The sequence below is a fragment of the Cervus elaphus genome, chromosome 5 (assembly GCF_910594005.1).
Source record: "Cervus elaphus chromosome 5, mCerEla1.1, whole genome shotgun sequence".
In the NCBI taxonomy this organism is placed as follows: domain Eukaryota; kingdom Metazoa; phylum Chordata; class Mammalia; order Artiodactyla; family Cervidae; genus Cervus; species Cervus elaphus.
The window spans coordinates 90747214-90767517 of record NC_057819.1 but is presented as its reverse complement, the minus strand read 5'-3'; the positions used below and the strand labels follow the sequence as shown (position 1 = coordinate 90767517).

The window sequence follows — 20304 nt, the reverse complement described above, 5'->3', positions numbered from 1 at the left end:
ATGAGATGCCCTTTCTTCCATGGTCGTTGGTGTCAGGTCTCAGCGTAGTGGCCTCGAGTTCCTAAGCAGGGCCAGGGCCTCTCTCTTTGTGCCAAATGACCATTAAAAGGCTCTCTGTTCTCACTTCCTGCTTTGTGGAGCCTTTATCGGGTCACCCAGAGTCACCTTGATGTTTGCCTTTCATTTTTTAAAAAAAGTGTTTTACTTTATTATTTATTTATTTGGCTGTGCTGAGTCTTAGTTGTGGTGTGTGGGATGTTCTACTTGCAGCACGTGGGATCCAGTTCCCTGACCAGGGGTGGAACCCAGGCCCTGCATTGGGAGCACAGAGTCCCAGCCACTGGGCCACCAGGGAAGTTCCTGATGTTTGCCTTTTAAAACTTAGAATCTAGAGGCCAGGGTTTTAGCCTATTGAAGTCTTTTGGTTAAATACCATCCTCTCAGGTGGTGTGGATAATGGGGCCTCTGTCAGCGTGGGGTGTAATTCTTTGGTCACATGACTTCCCCAAACTGGAGCCAGAGCACAAAAATCATAAAGGTGGGAATGAAGGTTATCATTTTTGGATTCTTTGCTGTTCTTTCAAGCTTGCTTTCTTTTTAAATATTTATTTGGCTGTGTGAGTTCTTAGCTGCAGCGTGAGAGATCCAGTTCCCCGTGTGTATGCGCTCAGTCGATTCAGTCTTGTGTGACTCTTTGCGACCCCGTGGACTGTAGCCCACCAGGCTCCTCTATCCATGGGATTCTCCAGGCAAGAATGCTGGAGTGGGCTGCCATGCCCTCCTCCAGGGGATCAAACCCGTGTCTCCTGTGGCTGCTGCATTGCAGGCGATTCTTTGCCTTTGAGCTACCAGGGAAGCTCCCAGTTCCCTGACCAGGGATCAAACCCAGGACCCCTGCCTTGGGAGCCCCGAGTCCCAGTCACTGGATCACCAGGGAAGTCCCTTGCCTCGAGTTTTCTGTCAGCATATCCTTTTTCATACAGTGTGAAAAATATCAATAGCACCCTTTTCTCAGACAAAACTGGAAATCCTCCCCAGAGGAAGAACTGAAGTTGAAATGCCAGTGGATGAAGGACCTCTCACTTGGGTCTGCGCTGTGTGGGGGAAGCAGCCGCCCAAGGACTAAGCCGGAAAGACTTCCCGTCAGGGACTCTGAGGGCAGCCGCTCACCCGGTCTGGAGATGTTTCTGTCAAACATCTAAGTGATTGTTGACACGATGGCTCAGACAGTCAAGGATCTGCCTGCGACGCGGGAGACCTGGGTTCGGTCCCTGGGTTGGGAAGATCCCCTGGAGGAGGGCATGGCATCCCACTCCAGTACTCTTGCCTGGAGAATACCCGTAGACGGAGGAGCCTGGAGGACTGCAGTCCGGGGGGGGGGGGGTCACAGAGAGTCAGACACGACTGAGGACTGAGTGATTAAGCAGGGCACAGCAGGATTTCCGGTTCCTGGATGAACCACCTGCTAAGGAGGAAGGCACCACCTTCTTAAGGCTCACGACAGCTCCTAATACAGTTCTGTCTGTCTGTCTCTTGTTTTTCCTCCCTCAGGTACTTTTTTTTTTTTTTCTAGAAAAGTTTAATTTTTTAAAAAAATTTATTTATTTTTGGCTGTGTGGGGTCTTCATGGCTGCACGGGCTTTTTTCTAGTTGCCACGAGCAGGGGTGGCGGTTGCTCTCTAGTTGTGGTGTGCGGGCTTCTCATTGCAATCGCTTCTCTTGCTGCTGAGCACCGGCTCTAGGGCATGCGGGCTTCGGTAGTTGTGGCACGTGGGCTCAGGAGTTGAGGCTCCCGGCTCTAGAGCCCAGGTTCAATGTTTGTGGCTCAGGGGCTTAGCTGCCCAGTGGCGTGTGGGATCTTTTCAGATCAGGGATCAAACCTGTGTCTCCTGCCTTGACAGGCGGATTCTTTACCACGAAACCACCATGGAAGCCCCAGGAAAGTTTAATTTGAAGACTTTATTTCCTAGCTGATTATAGAGACAAATCACAAAATGAAACAATGCTGTTCTCTGGGAGCCCTCTCAGACTCCTCTGCTGTGTTGGAGGGAGAAGTCTCTTCCCTGGGGGCACCTGGGGATTTTGACAGGAAAGGGAGAATCTTCCCTGGCGTTTGCTCAGCTCCATCATCCCTACTCTGCTGAGCCGTTAGACCCAAATTCATCCTTATTCATAATTGCTCAAAACCCTAAGCACTGGATCCTTCCAGATGACTGACGCTTTCTTCCTTAATTATAAATACTTAGGTTATGCTGAAGATTTGTGATTTTTTTCTTCCTAACCAGCCATAGGCTTTTTAAGGACAAGGTTTCTTAAGCTTCAGCCTTTCATGTGCCATGATTTTTGTTACATCTTCAAATCTCCTGTACCATTTTTTACTTAATGTCTTTCTTAAACCAACTCGCTTTTCCCTCTTCATGTACATGGACTTCAAAAGGAAACTTTAAAAAGTTGATATAAACGGAAGCCAGAATCATATGTTTGAAATGGAGATAAGCATAAATGTATGTTTCAAGGAAAACAAAACACTATAACTAGCTTGGAACCTTTGTCTTAAGTTTCTGAACTGAAGTGCTCTCTCTCTCTCTCTCTCTCTGGCTCAAAAGGAGATTATCAGGTATTACAGATTTGCTGAGGCTTTCATCTTGACTTAATCAGGATGGAAAGATAATAGAGAAAAGAAAGGTTTCTGTCCATAAGACTTACAGTTTCTGCTGTCCCTACACCACTTATACACCTCTTATTCTACCAGGTAATTCTAAGAGATTGGTCTGGTGCAGTATGGAAGACTGTGTTTCCTTCTGTGCTCAGTGAAAATTTTTACCTTTATTCTTCAAACTTATGGCTTTGGTCAGTGACATCTCCAGGACTCAATGTCTGGGCATTGCCACGGCAGCTTTTCTGGTACAATTAGTACCTTCCCCTCAATTAGTCACCAAGTTCTGACCCTAGCTTCTGCCTTCTCAAGGCATCTCATCTCAGCCCCCAACTCTTCCCTCTGCATCTGCGCTCTGGTTCAGACTCTCATCCCTTCTCTCCCAGATTATTTTAATTCAAGCTCCTCCGTCTCTAGTCAGGAGCCCTCTCCCCATCTATTCTCATTCTAATGTGAACTTTCCGAAATGGGAGTTAGATCATGTCACTCCCCTGCTTAAAACTCCTGGGTGCGCCTTAAAGGCTCCTAAAATAGAAAGTTCTGCTTCCCGTCTCTGCTCTCACCTACCTCTAGCCCCCATTTCCTGTCATCTCCGCAGATACAACCTCCTGCCCAGCTTCCTTGCTCTATGTCACATCATATACTTTTGCAATTGCAGTTTGCTTCGCCTGGAGTCTCTCTCTTATCCCCCTTGGCCAGAGTTGAAAACTGTTTACCCAGAGTGGATCTGGTTTCTACCAAGGGGACTGGAGTCTCTCAATGTCACTGTGTCTAACAGGGTGATGTGTGCGTGTATACCGAGTTTAGCTCAGATCAAAGCTGATGCACTAATTGTAGAAGAAGGTCCAGGAAGGTCACTCAGGCTAAAATCATGGTCATTTTCCTAGGAGCTTTATGGGGATATTTGCAGTTTTTCTGGGTTAAGGCATTGTGTTGCCTTGGAGGTTGTCTGTGAACACAGCCAGGCAGGGGGAGCAGATTACTAGAAGTGAGACAGTCACACAAGTTGTGCTGGTTTTGACTAGGGGTGGGATGGGGAGAGAAAGAGATTTAGATTATGAGATGCTACCTCTCATGAAAGGTTTTCAAAAAAGGCAGTTTGGGCTGATGGGAGAATGATTGGAGGATTCTGGTGAGAAAGATGAATGGCCAGACTCCCTTATCCACAACTTGCCTACCACGATGTCTATGTTGCTCATTACTGCTTCCTTAGAACCTAGTACAGAGCAGTGCATGTGGTGGAAAACAATAAATATTTGTTAAATCATTTTATAAACATGATACCCTACATTGTGTGCATGCTAAGTTGCGTCCTACTCTTTGCCAATCTATGGACCGTAATCCACCAGACTCCTCTATTCATAGGATTCTCCAGGCAAGATTGCTGGAGTGGATTATCATTCTCTTCTTCAGGGGATCTTCCTGACCTAGGGATCAAACCTGCGTCTCTTAATATCTTCTGCATTGGCAGGCAGGGTCTATACCACTAGCATCACCTGGGAAGCCCTGGTATCCTGCAGTAATATCTCACTTAAAGCACTGCTATCCAAATATTTCTATTACTTTGATATAAAAGACATTATTAGTGTTGACATTTTACAAGAGATGATTGTACCAAAAATTAATTTCTAATCTTTAGCACATTTTCTCTTTCCTTTGTACTCTCATCTTTTATGTACATCATTGTTTTTTTTCTTTTATTTTAGTTGCACTAGGTCTTCACTGCTGTACATGGACTTTCTCTAGCTGCATCGAGCAGCGACTGCTCTTTGTTGTGGTGCATGGGCCTCTCATTGCGGTGGCTTCTCTTGTTGCAGAACACGGGCTCCAGGCGCCCTGGCTTCAGCAGTTGCAGCACGGAAGCTCAGTAGTTTCAGCGGGCAGCTGCAGGGCATTCAGGCTTTAGTAATTGCTGCACACGGGCTCGGCAGTTGTGACTCTAGGGTGCAGGCTCAGAAAAGCACAGGGCTAGTTTCTCTACAGCATGTGGGATCTTCCCAGAGCATGGAATGAACCCATGTGCCCTGCATTGACAGGCAGATTCTTATCTACTGTGCCACCAGGGACGTCCCATCCATGAGTTTTTAATAACCCAATTAATACCTGTGCATGCCTGCAAAAGTTCAAATTTGCAAAGGTGTGGAGGGTAAAAGTTACAGAAATACATGTTATACTTAGTTTTTAAATAGTTGTGATTGTATAAAGGGTTTTATATTCCTATTTTTTAGCTTATTTAGTGAATACTTTTCCAATGTCTTTGATAGGCATTAGTTTTTCCTTTTTTTGCCATTTAAATTTTTTTTAAATATGAAAATATGATAACACATTTATAGGAGACTTGGAAAATACAGAACAAAGTTACATATAGTCCCACTATATATTAAAATTATTTTTTAAGTAGATGAATTAAGATGCCATTAGTTTTAATGACTGCAAAATTTCCAGTAATTTTATATCATACTTAATTTAGCTGTTCTTCCACAATTGAATATTTTTCCACTTTCTACTATTGTATAATGATGCTATAAATAGAATATGTTTATGTAAATGGACTTCCCAGGTGGCGCTAGTGGTAAAGAACCTACCTGCCAATGCAGGAGACATGAGATGCAGTTTCCATCCCTAAATCAGGAAGATGCCCTGGAGGAGGGCATGGCAACCCACTCCAGTATACTTTCCTGGAGAATCCCATGGACGGAAGATCCTGGAGGCTACAGTCCATGGGGTCGCAAAGACTCAGACATACATACATACCAAACAATGACTTCCCAGGTGGCGCAGTGGTAAAGAATCTGCCTGCCAATGCAGGAGATGCAAAAGACGGGGGGTTCAATCCCTGCGTCGGAAAAATCACCTGGAGGAGGAAATGGCAACCCCGTTCAATATTCTTGCCTGGAGAATCCCACAGACGGAGGACCTCAAAGAGTCGGACATGACTGAAGTGACTTAGCATGCATGCATAATATGTACATATATATTTCTTCTTTTAGATTATTCAAAGAGTCGGACATGACTGAAGTGACTTAGCATGCATGCATAATATGTACATATATATTTCTTCTTTTAGATTATTTGCTTGGAACATATTTACTTGTGGTAATTTCTTTCCAGATATAAGCAAATTATAATTTTACTATTGTACAGAATTTTTTGTTCTGTGGAAATGGCTTGTGGCCTAAATTTTTTTTTGAGAATCACTGGTTGGCATAGATAACAAGTCAGCACAAATTTTAATGTCTCTGCAGTAATTAAAAATTATAGTAAATGCATTTTTGTCATTCAGAGTTTACAATTTGGGCAGGCAGGCTAATCAATTTGCCCTTGGAAAGGTAAGGCAAATCAGCAAATGAATCTCAAATTTAAAAATGCAGTTGCTGGGCTTCCTTGGTGGCTTAGTGGTAAAGAATCTGCCTGCCAATGCAGGAGACATGGGTTCAATCCCTGGTCCAGGAAGATACCACAGGCAGCAGAGCAACTCAGCCTGAGTATCACAACTGCTGGGCCTTGTGCTCTAGAGCCCAGGAACCTCAACCATTGAGCCCACATACTTGCATGCCCTCAAGCCTGTGCTCTAGGAAAAGAAAAGCCACTAAAAAAAAAAAAAAGAAAAGCCACTGCAGTAAGAAGCCTTCACAATGCAATGAAAAGTAGCCACTGCTCGCTGCAACTGGAGAAAAGCCCGCGCATCAACACACACCCAGCACAGCCAGAAATAAATAAATAAGTAAAATTATTTAAAAAATCCATGTACTCTAAAAAAATAAGTAAATATTAAAAAATGCAGTTGTTAAGGATGATATATGAACATGTTCCATATGTTAAGTAATGTGATAAATGTTTTATTGCATTATTTTATTTAATTCTCAAAGAGCTCTATGAACTAATTTTGCTGATGGGGTTTTTCAGAGCAGTTATGTAGCTTGTCTAATATTGCACAGGTAACTAAGTACTGGAGATGAAATGTAGACTCCAGAGCTCATGCTCTTAACCTGGACATGAGGGAATTCATGCCACCTAGGGGCAAGAAGGTCTGAGAGCCTTCTCAATATCAATTATCTCTTAATCAAGAGTGTTTTTACAATATTATCTGAAAGCTTGAGAAAATTCAAAAGAAAACTGGATGCAACCTCATCACCAGATGAGGTTCTTGTCTGGAAAAATGTCCCCTTAGTATGGTTAATTATAATCAAATACCTTTTTAAAGTAATGGTGCTGAATGATGTCTCTTCTGGCCAAATTAAAGAAATAGAATCCACGTCCTCTGGAGACCAATCCATGTGACTACGCAGAGGGCATGGATGTTTGACCAATGAGTCAAGAACAAGTGCATTCAAAGGTGAGATAAAAGATTTACTCTGTTATCGAGTCATTAGACTTTTCTGCTCTGCCAGAACAACTTGGCAGGAAAAGAGGAAGTCTTCCTGGAAGAAACAGAAGACAAGAGTGAAGATGGATGCCACTTTGGGTTTAATTTGAGAGACCAAAGATAGATGGATCTGAAGAGTGGGACCAATGCCAACCCATCTTATCTGGCTTCCTGCCCAGGACTGTGTCTAACTCAACCATCAGAGACCAGCCTCTCATTCCACCCAGTGTCGGTCATTTAACACTCACTGTATCTTTTACCCAACAGGCCTGCCCAGTAGCCCTGGAGCGTTCCACTGTCCTGAATCTCAGACAGAGGCTATGTTGCAAGTTCCTTCTTTGATAGGTATGAAAGATGAAGCCTCATCTCTTGGGGAAAGTACTTTGTTCAGACTTTCCAGTGTCCCCTTCACAGTTGAGGAACCATGAAGTTTGTCTTGTGAAGGCAGAACTGCTTCCCAGCATTCCAGAGGAAAATTCCACCAGTGCTCTAGATACCAATCTGTTCTCTTGGCTTCATCCAATCTACTTAATATCCAGTCATCAATCTATAATATCCCAACTGTAAATTCCACTGCCAACAACTCCATTCTCTGACTTCTATTTTGCTGCAGTGTGGGTCATGGTGTGGCTCAGTCCTCAGGCTCAGAAAGTTATACGGAAGTCACTTCTCTCACGAGTTATTTTATTTATTCAGCATTTGTGTATAATACAGACCATGTTCCAGACATTCTTTGAAGCATGTTCCTATTATATTCACTCATTTAATCTTTGTAACAATCTCATGAAGTGTTATTTCCATCTGGCAGATGAGGCTTAGAGAAGCTTAAGCAATTTGCCTGACAATGCACAGCTAGGAACTGGTAAAGCTGAGGTTCAGACTTAGGCAGGCAGATTCCAGAGTCCCTGATTTTAATCACTGAGCTACGCTGTTTGCAAGAGAACTTCAGAGTGGCCCCTGATGGATGTCTGCTAACATAGGAGAAGGGTATAAAGCTCAAGGCAAGGCAGGAGGCCAAAGCTTCAGAAGTATAGCTGATTGGGAGATGGGAAGGGATGGTAAAAAGGAAACTTACATTGCTTGAGAGGCACACTCTGGCTTGTCAGGCTCCCCACTCCCACTAATTAGGGAATGTTGCTATTTTTTTTAATACCAAACCATTAGTCCTTGCCAGTGAATAGGCAAGATGAGTTAACCTGGAGGAGGGAGAGGAGGTGGGAGATGGTAGAGCTGAAGGACCGTCAGCAATAGGAGATGGAGGGCAAGCTGCAATTTCACTCACGCCTGACCTTAATGGCACAAGTTTTGGTTCCTTGCTGGATGGAACTCCATGTACTCTCTTGAAAAAAACAATCCAGTGATGTCTGGGTAGTAGGTCTTTTTTTTCATCCTAGATGACACGGTAGCACTGGATTGCATTCTGAACGGGTGTTGTAACATTTGTGTACTGTTCTACATTTGGGTCCAGTGACTCAGAAACGAACAGTGCCTTCTTAAATAAAGAAAAATCCCCCTGCCATTTACTGCGTTGGGATTCTCTTCAGTGTGAACACTTGTTCGAATCTTTGAAAGTTCTCAACTTGAAGGTTCATATGTAGAGGACTTACCATACTAAAAATTCTGAGGAATATTTTCCTCTGAAAGAGCAGGCCATCAAGCCTTGTGAAGTTCATCTTATTTGCCTCCATCCTGGAATATGACTTATTACCTCCCAGTGAGCAGAGAGTGTGTCTTTCCTGTCTTCCTTCTTATATCACAGAGTGATTTTTGGAAGGGCTTCCACCCCTATGCTCCTTAGGGATATCATATAAATAAGACAGTGAAATACTGTTGTAAACATAACAATGAATTTGCCTCAAAATCTACGGATTTCAACTTTTCAGTGAGCTTTATGACAGTAATGACCTCTGAGATTACAGACCAAGTAACATGAGTCTGGCAAATGCTTGACATATATTATCTTTATTCTTCACAACCATCCAAGGAGGTATGTACTATTATCATTATTGACATGTTACAGAAGAAAGGGCAGTCTTGGAGAAGTAACAGCCTTACTCAAGATCACATAACTATCAGGTGATGGGCTCTGGATACACCCATGCAGTTTGCCAGCATGGTCTTAACTGCTACACCAGACCACAAGGCTTTTCTTAGGAGAAAAGAGGGTTGGTATAATATATATGTCATTTCCTTTAAAAAAATTCATTTTCAGGGACTTCCCTGGCGGTCCAGTGGTTAAGATTCCACTCTTCCACAGTAGGGGGCATGGGTTTGATCACTGATCCGGGAATTACTATCCTGCATGCCAGCATACCACGGCCAAAAAAATAAAAAAATCATTTTGTAATATTTAACATAGGAAAAAAAAAAGGAATATTATGCTTAGTGTTTCTTCATTTATTCTAGATACCTTTCTATCATCTCCCACTGTATTCTAAGCTCTGTTCAAGCATTAGACATATAGCAACAAATTCCTCTGGATGGAGAAAGTCAGGAAGAAATTAAGGCAATGTTAAACAAATCAATAAGAGTTTATTATTCAATGCCACCTACATGCCCAGTACGGTGCTGGGCAAACTTATGTAAAGAAAAGTATCAGAAGACCCTGCCGAAAGTAAACCATACACAGAGAGGAAAAACATTTAGTTTGGTTACAAAGAAATGAAGCTGTTTACACTGAAAGCATAGAACCTACCTCATTATTTAGAATCATATTTTATAAGCATCCCAGGTAAAAAGCAGCTAGGATGGTGGACTCTGGGTAGTGGAAAGGGCTCGATCCTGGGAGTCAATCAGGCACTTTCTGAGGGCCTTGGCCAGTAAGCTGGGGGAATACTGCTGAAAACCTGGTAGACAACGTCGCTGCTCACCTGGAGCTTATAGTCATTCTGGTGAGAATATTCCCGCCCCGAGTCACACTGCCAAGTTCTAGCTATCTGACCTTGAGCGAGGAACTTCTCCCGCCTCTGTTTTGTAAAAGAAATGGGGTCAAGACTAGCGACTCTGCCACTCAGATTCCGGGTCCAAAGCTTATCCTGGCCGGTGTTCCCCGAGGAGGGTGGGTGAGACTCCCGGGCGATGCGCTGCGGCGCACGGCACAGCTGGGGCGCCGGGGCGGGACCGAGAGCGTTCGCGTTTCGAAACCGCTTGTCCCTCGCGGCACCCCGTCCTCCCCGCCGCCGCGGCGGAGCCGGAGGAGGCGGGGCCGGCGCCTTCCCGGCTCTCGAGTGGGGAAGCTGCTGAGGAGGCGGCGCGGCGGGCCCGGGCGGCCGAGGCTCGGGAGGGGCGGCGGGGGGAGGCTGGCAGGCGGCGCCGGCGGCGCGGGGAGAGCGGCGCGGCGGGCTGGGCGCTCGCGGCGAGAGGAGTCCGCTCCATGCCTGCGGGCCGAGGCCGGCCCCAGCGAGCCGCCGACATGAAGAAAGACGTGCGGATCCTGCTGGTGGGAGAACGTGAGTCCGCGCGCGCCGGGGTGCTAGCCGCGGCCGCCGCAGCCCTTGCCGCCCCGCTGCCCTTCCGCGCCCCCGGGCCTCCCAGCTCCTCGGCTCTTCTCTTTCGGCTGCGGCCCTCGACCTCTCGCCTCTCCCGGGCCCTCCTGAGACCTCTCTCCCTGGTCCCCACGTCGTGTTCCACCCCCCAGCCGCGTCTCCATTAGCCCCTGACGGCCCGGCCTTCTTCATCCGAAGGTCCTCGCCTCCTTTCCCATTTGGAATCGTTTCCTCCCGGGCCTCCCGGTTTCCGAGGCCGCCGCTTCTCAAGCCCTCTCGTCTTCCGTGGAGATTCCCCTGTCCCCGCCAGGCAGGTGCTGGAACAGGCAGGCAGACCGGCGGCCAGTTGGAATGGCGTGAACCGGCTCTCCCGGGGAAGCCAGGGGGAGGGCTGCAGGACTGGGCGACTTGTGGGCAAGGTCAGGTGTCTGCCTGATTTTGCGCTCGCGGACTCCCTCCTAGACATTGTAAGACGCGGAGCATTTTTTAAAACGATCTTTGCTCTTTGCATTGGAATCACTGGGTATTTTCCTCAAAAACGTATTCTCAAGTTCAAGTTATGCAAGTGTTCAATGAATGCTTATCTGAGGAGGGTCCGTCTGTTGAGAGGATTATTGTAACCCTGAAGTCTAGTTGCCCTCATCTTTTAAAACATTGTAATAGAATACAATAGAATCAAACTTGGTAGTTAATTTTAAAATAACGGGCACACGTGAGACCCAAATAGACCAACATACATGTGGCACCCTACCCCCATCCCCAACCCTGAGATTCATAGATTTCACTTTTGAAGATTTAGTAAAGGAAGCATGTCTGTTCACTGACTTGGAGCCAGAACAGCAGGGACTGCTTGATATCTGTTATGCAAAGTACATGACTCAATTGGTAGGACTCAAATAAGAAAGAGGGCTGGGGAGGACTGGATTGTTTGTTTTGAAGTACATCTGGTAATGCTCTGGTTTTCCCAGGTGTCTCAGTGGTAAAGAATCCACCTGCCAAATAGGAGACACGGGTTCAATCCCTAGGTCAGGAAGATCCCTTGGAGAAGGAAATGGCAACCCACTCCAGTATTCTTGCCTGGGAAAGCCCATGGACAGTGGAGCCTAGCAGGCTATAGTCCATGGGATCACAAGAGTCAGACACAACAGTGAAAAAACAAGTTAAGGCTCTACCACTGCTTGCTTTGAAGCTTTCTCTTCTAAGCTCCCGTTCCATTCTAGACTAGCTCCTTCAGGTCACTGTGATGCTCTCCAAGGAAGAAAACTAACATACTTTTTACTGTCTTCTGTAGTGTTCTTTGCTGTTCATTGAAATCCTTGTTCACCTGCTATTGAATCAATAGAAATTTTCCTTTAGAATCAAAATTTAGAAGTAAGCTTAGCCAGACACGGTTTACTTTTTGGTTTGCAGCTGTGAATTTTAGTTTTAATTTAAACCACATATGTATTTCAGTCTGTGTTTTGCATGGACTTTCTTGACAAAGTTCAGGAAGATGATTCATGTTGATGCATTAAATGGAGCAAGGTAGGGAGAGTGAAAAGGTTGGCTTAAAGCTCAACATTCAGAAAACTAAGATTATGGCATCTGGTCCCATCACTTCATGGCAAATAGATGGGGAAACAGTGGAAACAGTGTCAGACTTTATTTTTCTGGGCTCCAAAATCACTGCAGATGGTGATTGCATCCATGAAATTAAAAGACGCTTATTCCTTGGAAGGAAAGTTATGACCAACCTAGACAGCATATTAAAAAGCAGAGACATTACTTGGCCAACAAAGGTCCATCTAGTCAAGGCTATAGTTTTTCTAGTGGTCATGTATGGATGTGAGAGTTGGGCTGTGAAGAAAGCTGAGCGCAGAAGAATTGATGCTTTTGAACTGTGGTGTTGGAGAGGACTCTTGAGAGTCCCTTGGACTGCGAGGAGATCCAACCAGTCCATCCTAAAGGAGATCAGTCCTGGGTGTTCATTGGAAGGACTGATGCTGAAGCTGAAGCTCCAATACTTTGGCCACCTCACGCGAAGAGTTGACTCATTGGAAAAGACCCTGATGCTGGGAGGGATTGGGGGCAGGAGGAGGAGGGGACGACAGAGGATGAGATGGCTGGATGGCGTCACCGACTTGATGGAATCACTGACTCGATGGACATGAGTTTGAGTAAACTTGTGATGGACAAGGAGGCCTGGCATGCTGCGATTCATGGGGTCACAAAGATTCGGACACGACTGAGCGACTGAACTGAACTGGACTGAGGGAAAGTAGTGAGTAGATGATGGGCTGAAAAAAAACTGCTGCTTGAAAGACAATTTTTTTTTTTAAAGCAGTAATTCTCTCTTTTGGTTTTAGTATTGAATTTAGCAGTTACATGTAATCCTTAGTCTGTAAAGTATGTAAATGGAAATGCTATACATATGTAAGATACATGGTCAGCCTTAGGACATTTAAGTTAAGATGTTAACAGTGTTATTTATGGCAGTGGTTTAGTTGCTAAGTTGTGTCGGATTTTTGCAACCCCATGGACTGTAACCCGCCAGGCTCCTCTATCTATGGGATTTCCCAGGCAAGAATAAAGCCTTCATTTCTGAGGAAGACATTTTTCTCAAAGAGAATAGTACCAAAAGCTTTAGGCCAGATACCATATATACATGATTTTTTCCCACATTTAAGAATACTAGAAAGAGTTATACTTATTGGAAATACATAATTTCAGTTAGTTACATTAAAGGCTTGTATCCTGGGGGGAAATTATTGAAACATTACTTTTTGAGATTTAATGTATCTTGACAGCTGCTTAACCTAGCTGTAAATGCTGGATAAACAGAGTGACCAAGACTGTTTTGTTTTTTGGCCCCGCTGTGCAGCATGTGGGATCTTAGTTCCCTGACCAGGGATCAAACCCATGCTCCCTGCATTGGAAGCATGGTGTCTTAGCCACTGGGCCACCAGGGAAGTCCCAGGACTGTTTTAATACTGGTCCGATACACAGATTTATCAGAAATAATAATTCTGTTGTATTTTTAAGATGGTTCAGTTCAGTCGCTCAGTTGTGTCCAACTCTTTGCGACCCCATGGACTGTAGCAGGCCAGGCTTCCCAGTCCATCACCAGCTTCCGAAGCTTGCTCAAACTCATGTCCATTGAATCAGTGATTCCGTCCAGCCATCTCATCCTCTGTTGTCCCCTTCTCCTCCTGCCTTCAATCTTTCCCAGCATCAGGGTCTTTTCCAATGAGTCAGTTCTTCGCCTCAGGTGGCCAAAGTATTGTATTTAAGATGGTTAACTAAGGAAAATAGGAAAAGAAAAGAAAAAGGAACATTGTCCCTCTGGTTATTGTTTCTCTATCACTTGAGTACATTTTATTGCTGTTAGTGTCAGTCCCTGCACACAGCAGCAGTGTCACTCACTGAGGCTCCCAAATACTTGAGTGGTTTCAGCATTCCGTTGGCTTAACCTGTACTGTACTCTGGAGGTGAAATGGATCTTTTCTTGGCCCATCCAGAATTTGCATTCTGAGCCAACAAGGTTTTAACACTAACTAGTTGCTTAATGCCTATTGACTGCTTAGATCAGAAAAGCTAGGCTGTCTATAAATATTAAAGTGTTTATTTGCAAAGAAAGCCAAAGTATTTTTAAGTATCTTCTTTACCTTAATTATTGAGCATATTGAATACTGTTCAGGCCAAATTAAAAGTCAAATACCATTCTTTAAACAACCTTTAAAGATGCAACCACACAAAGCTTAGTTTTTCAGGTTATGACTTTTCATAATCAATTTCATTGGCCAGAATTTGCATTTAGCTAGATTTGCATTAGTATGCCTAACAAATGTTCTTATTATAGTATGAGGAATGAGCCTTATTAACCTTTTATCCAAATCATGTATCTACATTAAAAGTACACAGGATAGTCTTAGTTTTAGTGGCCTTGTTTTAGATTAAACTGAGATTTATTGGTCTTCTGGTCAAATTAATTAAGAAAGTGGAACTGTTGTCTCTTTTTAAATAAATTCGGTAGCTCTTTTTTTGTCTAACTGCTTAGTTTATCATCAAAACCTCTGCCAAACTAGCTCAAGCTTTGGTTGGCTCTGGCCTAGGCTTTTGTAACATCTCCTTAACTGGTGTCCCTGCTTCTAATTTCGTCTATTCTCCATGTAGCAGACAAGAGTCATCTTTAAAAAATATCTCAGATCTTGTTACCCAGGTTAAAAATTCTCTGATGATCCCTACTTTCGCTTAGAATAAAGGCCAGTGGACTCTTTAAAGCAGGCCTCACGAAGTCCTTCCCAGTCCGGCCCTTGCTTTGCTCTTGTCCACTCTCTCCTTGGTTTGCTTTCTCTACCGGAGGGCTCTGACCCAGGCCTTATCCCTCATCCCTTGCATAAGTGTTCACTTTTTGTTGTTGCTTGGCCTGGAAGCAAAGACCGTGGATTTGTCTACTTTATTGCCATTTCCCTGGGGCCTAGAATAGGCCTGGCACAAAGTAGGCACTCAAATAGTTGTTGAAAGAATGAAAGAGTTCAAGCTAGTTTATTTAGACTTTGTTTCCTAAACCACTCCTCTTAGTCATAAAAATGTGATCATTCTCCTTTCTTTTTTTTTTCATTCTCCTTTCTTAAAATCAAATCTGCTGTGGTTATTGTTAGGATCTGAAGGGGCAGCATTCATCCAGTCTCTTGTTCCATGTTCTTAGCTTTATTTTGTTGGGGGAGATTCCTGTGTTCTGGCAGTGCGATGTCTAGTTCATGTCTTCGCTGCCAGGAATTGTAGTCCTTGCCAAAAGAGGTCAGCTTCTCCTTGAACCAGCAGAGGCCATTTAGAGGTTTGAAGGAGTTAGAGAAAGATTCTTTAGGTATAAGAGTCAAAGAGACTTCAGGAATAAGCTAGTATTTATTTTAGAGAAAGACTTTCCGTGATCCTTTTTAAAACCACGTTACTCTCCATTCTGTTCGTTGTTAGAATGACATTTAAAGATTAAACTGCTCCAGTTTCAATTACACTGTGTCTGGGTGATAGATACTCAACACAGCATGGTACCTACTATCACCTGGGTGATTGGTCACAGGAAGTCCAGTCTACTAGGTTGGTGCAAATGTAATTGGGGTTTTGGACAGTGAATTTTAAATCATTATAGCTAGGCTCAACCACATCTTTATTAATGAAAATAGGAACCATTACAATCAACACATTTTTGCCAATGAGAAATAAGTTGATTTATTCCTGAAGCATAAAAATCCATGCTTTGGGATTCAACAAACTCTTGGAAAGCATTTTCTGCCTCGAGCTGCTTGTGAAAGTGTTTTCCCTGCAAAAAGTTGTCGAGATGCTTGAAAAAGAGGTAGTAGGTTGGCGAGAGGTCAGGTGAATATGGTGGATAAGGCAAAACTTTGTAACCCAGTTCGTTCAACTTTTAAAGTATTGGTTGTTCGACCTGCAGTCAGGTGTCGTCATGAAGATTTGGGCCCTTTCAGTTGACCAGTGCCGGCTGAGGGTGTTGCCATTTTCGGTGCATCTCATTGGTTTGCTGGGCATACTTCTCCATTGTAGTGGTTTTGCCGGGATCCAGAAAGCTGTAGTGGATCGATCAGATGGGCAGCTGACCACCAAACAGTCACCGTGACCTTTTTTTGGTGCAACTTCGGCTTTGTGGAGTGCTCTGGAGCTGCTTCTTGGCCCTGCCACTGAGCTGGTCATCGCAGGTTGTTATATACAATCCACTTTTTGTTGCCTGTCACAATCTGATTAAGAAATGGTTTGTTGTTGTGTAGAATAAGAGAAGACAACACTTCAAAACGACAGTTTTTTTGATTTGTGGTCAGCTCATGGGGTACCCACTTACTGAGTTTTTTCGCCTTTCCAATTTGCTTCAAATGCAGAATGACCATAGGTCCATGTTGAGTCCTTCAACAGCTTCTCACGTAGTCGTAAAAGGATCAATTTTGATGATGCTCTCAGTGGGTTGTTGTCAACTTCTGACGGCTGGCTACTGCGCTCATCTTCAAGGCTCTCATTGCTTTTGCAAATCTTCTTGAACCACCATTGCGCTGTATGTTCGTTAGCAGCTTCTGGGCCAAATGTGTTGATGTTGTGAGTTGTCTCCACTGTTTTAAGACCCATTTTGAATTTGAATAAGAAAATTGCTTTTTGTCTAACATTATTTCCCTAGTCTAAAATAAATATAAAATAGACAGCAAGTAATAAGTCATTAACAAAAACTCATAAAGCGAGAAATGTGCATTAAAATGGTATATAACATAACCACATTTAAGAATATATTCCAGTATCAAATGGCAGAATTCTACAGTGCAAAACCACAATTACTTTTGCACCAACCTAATACATAGTCTGTTTTGTTTATATAGAGAGCTCTTCTCTATCCTCGTTATACATGTACTGAGACTTGTTTTCTGCTGTCGTTTCTGCTCTTCTGGCGCCAGTTGGGCACTAGTGTTGATGGAGTTTGGAGGAGAGGGATAGACCACAGCATTTGTCCTTCTGCGGCTGACATCGTCTGCATATGGTTGATGAAATTTTGTTTGGAAACAGTGCTCAGCTATTTCCCCAAATGCTAAAGTCTTGCAGTTTAAAATACAACATTGTCACTCTCCTCCTCTCTTTGTATTCTAATTACAATAATTTAGGAAGAACCAACAAGACTTCTTAATAAAGAAGCAGATAAAAATGAGTAGATCCCTTTGCTGCTTGAAGCATGGGGTGTTTGTTATCAAGAAAAATTTGCCGAAATGGCTTGTAGGATGGTAATTGGAACCAGAGGATGTTATTTCCACTTCATGAATATTAAGAATTTGCTGTCATTTAGAACTGGATGTTCAAAAGATCTGATGAAAAGACAAAGAAATTTTTAGCCTGGATAAATCTGGATAATTTACTCTATAGTGATGAATTATGCTTCCCATGGATGACCTACTTAGAAGCATGGAGTTTCAGACTGAACTGTAGCATATTGTTGTATTGAACTGAATCAGAAGGCCTTCTGTCCTTGGAAATAACTGTGGCCATGCTTGTAATTTTTGTAGACCAGTTTAATATTTGTCAGGCAAAATAGAGGAAGTGGAGACCATCAGATGGCTGGCTAACAAAGGATAATTTTTTTGTCCTCCATATCAGTACTTATATTGTATATAATTATTAAATTTAATTATTATAAAATTGTACTATATAAAATATATATTGTATTTATATTAAATATAGATTTTAATTGATACAATAACTAGAGAAGAACTTGGGATATTATTCCTTTATGGAAATAATTTTTATTTTTTGGAGTAGTTAAAATTACATAGTGCTTATACTCATCTGATATTGTCATGGGGACTTTGTGTTTTTTTGGCCTTGACCAGGGATTGATCCGGCACCCTTAGCAGTGAAAGCATGGAGTCCTAACCACTGGACCCCCCAGGGAATTCCCATAAGGGATTTTTTGATCATAGGCTTGTTTAAATAGCTTTAAATTTCTAATATTCTAAAATATTTTTCCTTATCTTCAAGGCATTCATTTATTTCTCAATTAAAATTAACTTGAAAGTGGCCTATTTTAACTTTAAACCTGCTGCTTTATTATTTCTTTGATAGTCTCACTCAAGGTTAGGTGGGTAGACCTTAAGAGAAGCAAAGCAGCCCTAGTTTAGAGTCTCCAAAGCATTTTGAAACTAAATCATATCTGTGTAACCCTTCATTAGTTAAAGCAGCTATCATCTCACTGCTCCTCCAAATGGAAACCCAGAATGATACTAGTGAGAACACGCCTGCTTATTTTCTTCCCAATTCACTGTACTCTTGTCTCTCTCCTGCTGTTATTTTGAACTCGTTTTAAAAAAGGAAATCACTCTTGGATTTTTATGTGGAAGAGATTCATGTTCTTTGATTTTTTTTTAAAGGTCTTCTATTAGACAATTACTTCAGAAACTAGATAGGATTGTTTTACTGTGATGAGTGCTACACTGCCTCAGATTCCTCAACAGATGAGGCAGAATATGAATGAGTAAACAGAATATCACAGTCCGAAAGATAGTATCGATACAAATTTATTCCTGCTTTTCGGTAGCGGACATTTATTCCTGCTCTTTGGTACCGCTCCCCTGAGTCTGTATGATCAGGCATAAGTAAAGTTTTTAAACTGTCGCTGTCCTTCCACGGCCGCCTGTCCCCGAGCTGTCTGCTCTCCTGCCTCTGAGGCCTGCCCTGTTGGAACAGACACGGGGGCAAGAGCCAGAACGGCCCTGAAGAGCTGAGCTGTGAAAAATTCTGATTTTCTTCAAAATAGTGATCTTTCTCTTCTGAAAATATCACTGGAAATACAAAGGGTCCTTGGGGAAGCAGAAAGGGACTATGACTAAAAAAGGGTTGTTCTGAGAAGAACGATAAGAATGGGTGCACTTTAAAGGTTATGGTTGAGGGGAACTTTAAAGATAACACGGAACACCTGTTGAAGACCTGCATTTTGCTAAGGGAACCTGAGTGATGGTGATTAAGGAAAAACAAGCCCTTAGCTGTTTTAGAAACTACTAGACATTTTGATATTGTTAATTGACATAATTTTGAACATTTTGTTTAACATTTTGAGTTGAGGATTCAAGGGTAGGTTTCTTCTGAAACTGGTGAGGGCCTTAGAATGGTAGGACACAAATAAAATTTTTTAAAGATAATGAGTTGGCCAAAAAAGTTCGTTTGGGTTTTTCTGTACAATCTTATGGGAAAATCCAAATGAACTTTTTGGCCAACCCAATACTTCTAAAAAGGGGATTATGAGAAGAATCAGGACATTAAAGTAGGCAGACGTCTCAAGACCCAAGAGTGGGACTTGTTTTCGTGACCAAGGAGCATCTGAGTTGTTGCGGATCTGATTCATTTTTTTCCCATTCCTAACATAGTAGATCAAGGATAACATTACAGACCTTACAGCTGACCTTTGAGCAGCGTGGGTTGGAACTGCGCAGATCCACTTATCTGAGGATCTTTTTCAATAGTAAAGTACCCCACAATCCACAGCTGGTTGAATCCGGGGACGAGGATACAGAAGGATTGCTGATACAGAAGGTCGACTCTAAGTTACAGGATTTTCAGCTGTGCATGTGTCAGCGTCCCTCACCCCCGGTTGTCCAAGGGTCAGCTGTCTACGATACCCAGGAGAGCTCTTCAGAATGGAAGAGTTTCTGGGGACCTCTGTGCTGGCGTAGTTGTGGGGTTTAGGAGACCAGGAAAAAAGCAGGCATCTCTCTTGGGGCCAGAGAGGGCCCGAAGTTCAAAGGTCACGGGTATTGTACAGGCATTGGATCTTCTAAAAGGTTTGGTAAATATCTGGAATAAGAAGAGGGTGGCTTGGCTCATTTTAAGATAACCTTTTGTTGTTGTTTAGTCGCTAAGTTGTGTCCAGTTGACCTTTGAACAATACAGGGGTTGGGGCACCAACCCTCTGTGCAGTTGAAAATCTGCATGTAACCAGCCCTCTGTTTACTGTTTTCCTCTGAGTGTGATCCCAAGTCGCAAATCTGCAGATTGTATAGTACTGTGGTATTTGCTATTGAAAAAATGTCTATCAAGGGGGACCTGCACAGGTCATACCTGTGTTGTTCAAGCCTCAGCTCGATTTTATCTCCATTGTGAATAATCATGTGGAATTAGGTTGGATACTATAAATGTAAAGATGAGTACTAACTTGAGCTGGCTGAAGGTTTGGAGTTGCTGGAACCCTAAACAAGGTCGTGATGAAAGGAGTCATTTAAGTTATGCAATGCTGAATGTAAGTCATCAAGTACTAGAAATTCTTGGACCCGATATTGGCT

General features: G+C 43.2%; 1 protein-coding gene across 9 annotated transcripts in view; it reads left to right on the top strand.

The window, feature by feature from the left end:
• The first annotated feature begins 10238 nt into the window (after window positions 1–10238).
• RHOT1 (ras homolog family member T1) overlaps window positions 10239–20304 on the top strand; it is a 61499-nt gene continuing 51433 nt past the window's right edge. For 2 of the 9 annotated variants that reach the window (XM_043903095.1, XM_043903097.1), the window contains exon 1: window positions 10241–10471. In XM_043903095.1, the coding sequence (XP_043759030.1) occupies window positions 10396–10471 (76 nt within the window). In that variant the 5' untranslated portion in view covers window positions 10241–10395. Of the gene's footprint in view, window positions 10472–10600; window positions 10706–10725; window positions 10818–20304 lie in introns of those variants that run through there. The other 7 variants (XM_043903086.1, XM_043903093.1, XM_043903098.1 and 4 more) reach the window with 7 other exon arrangements.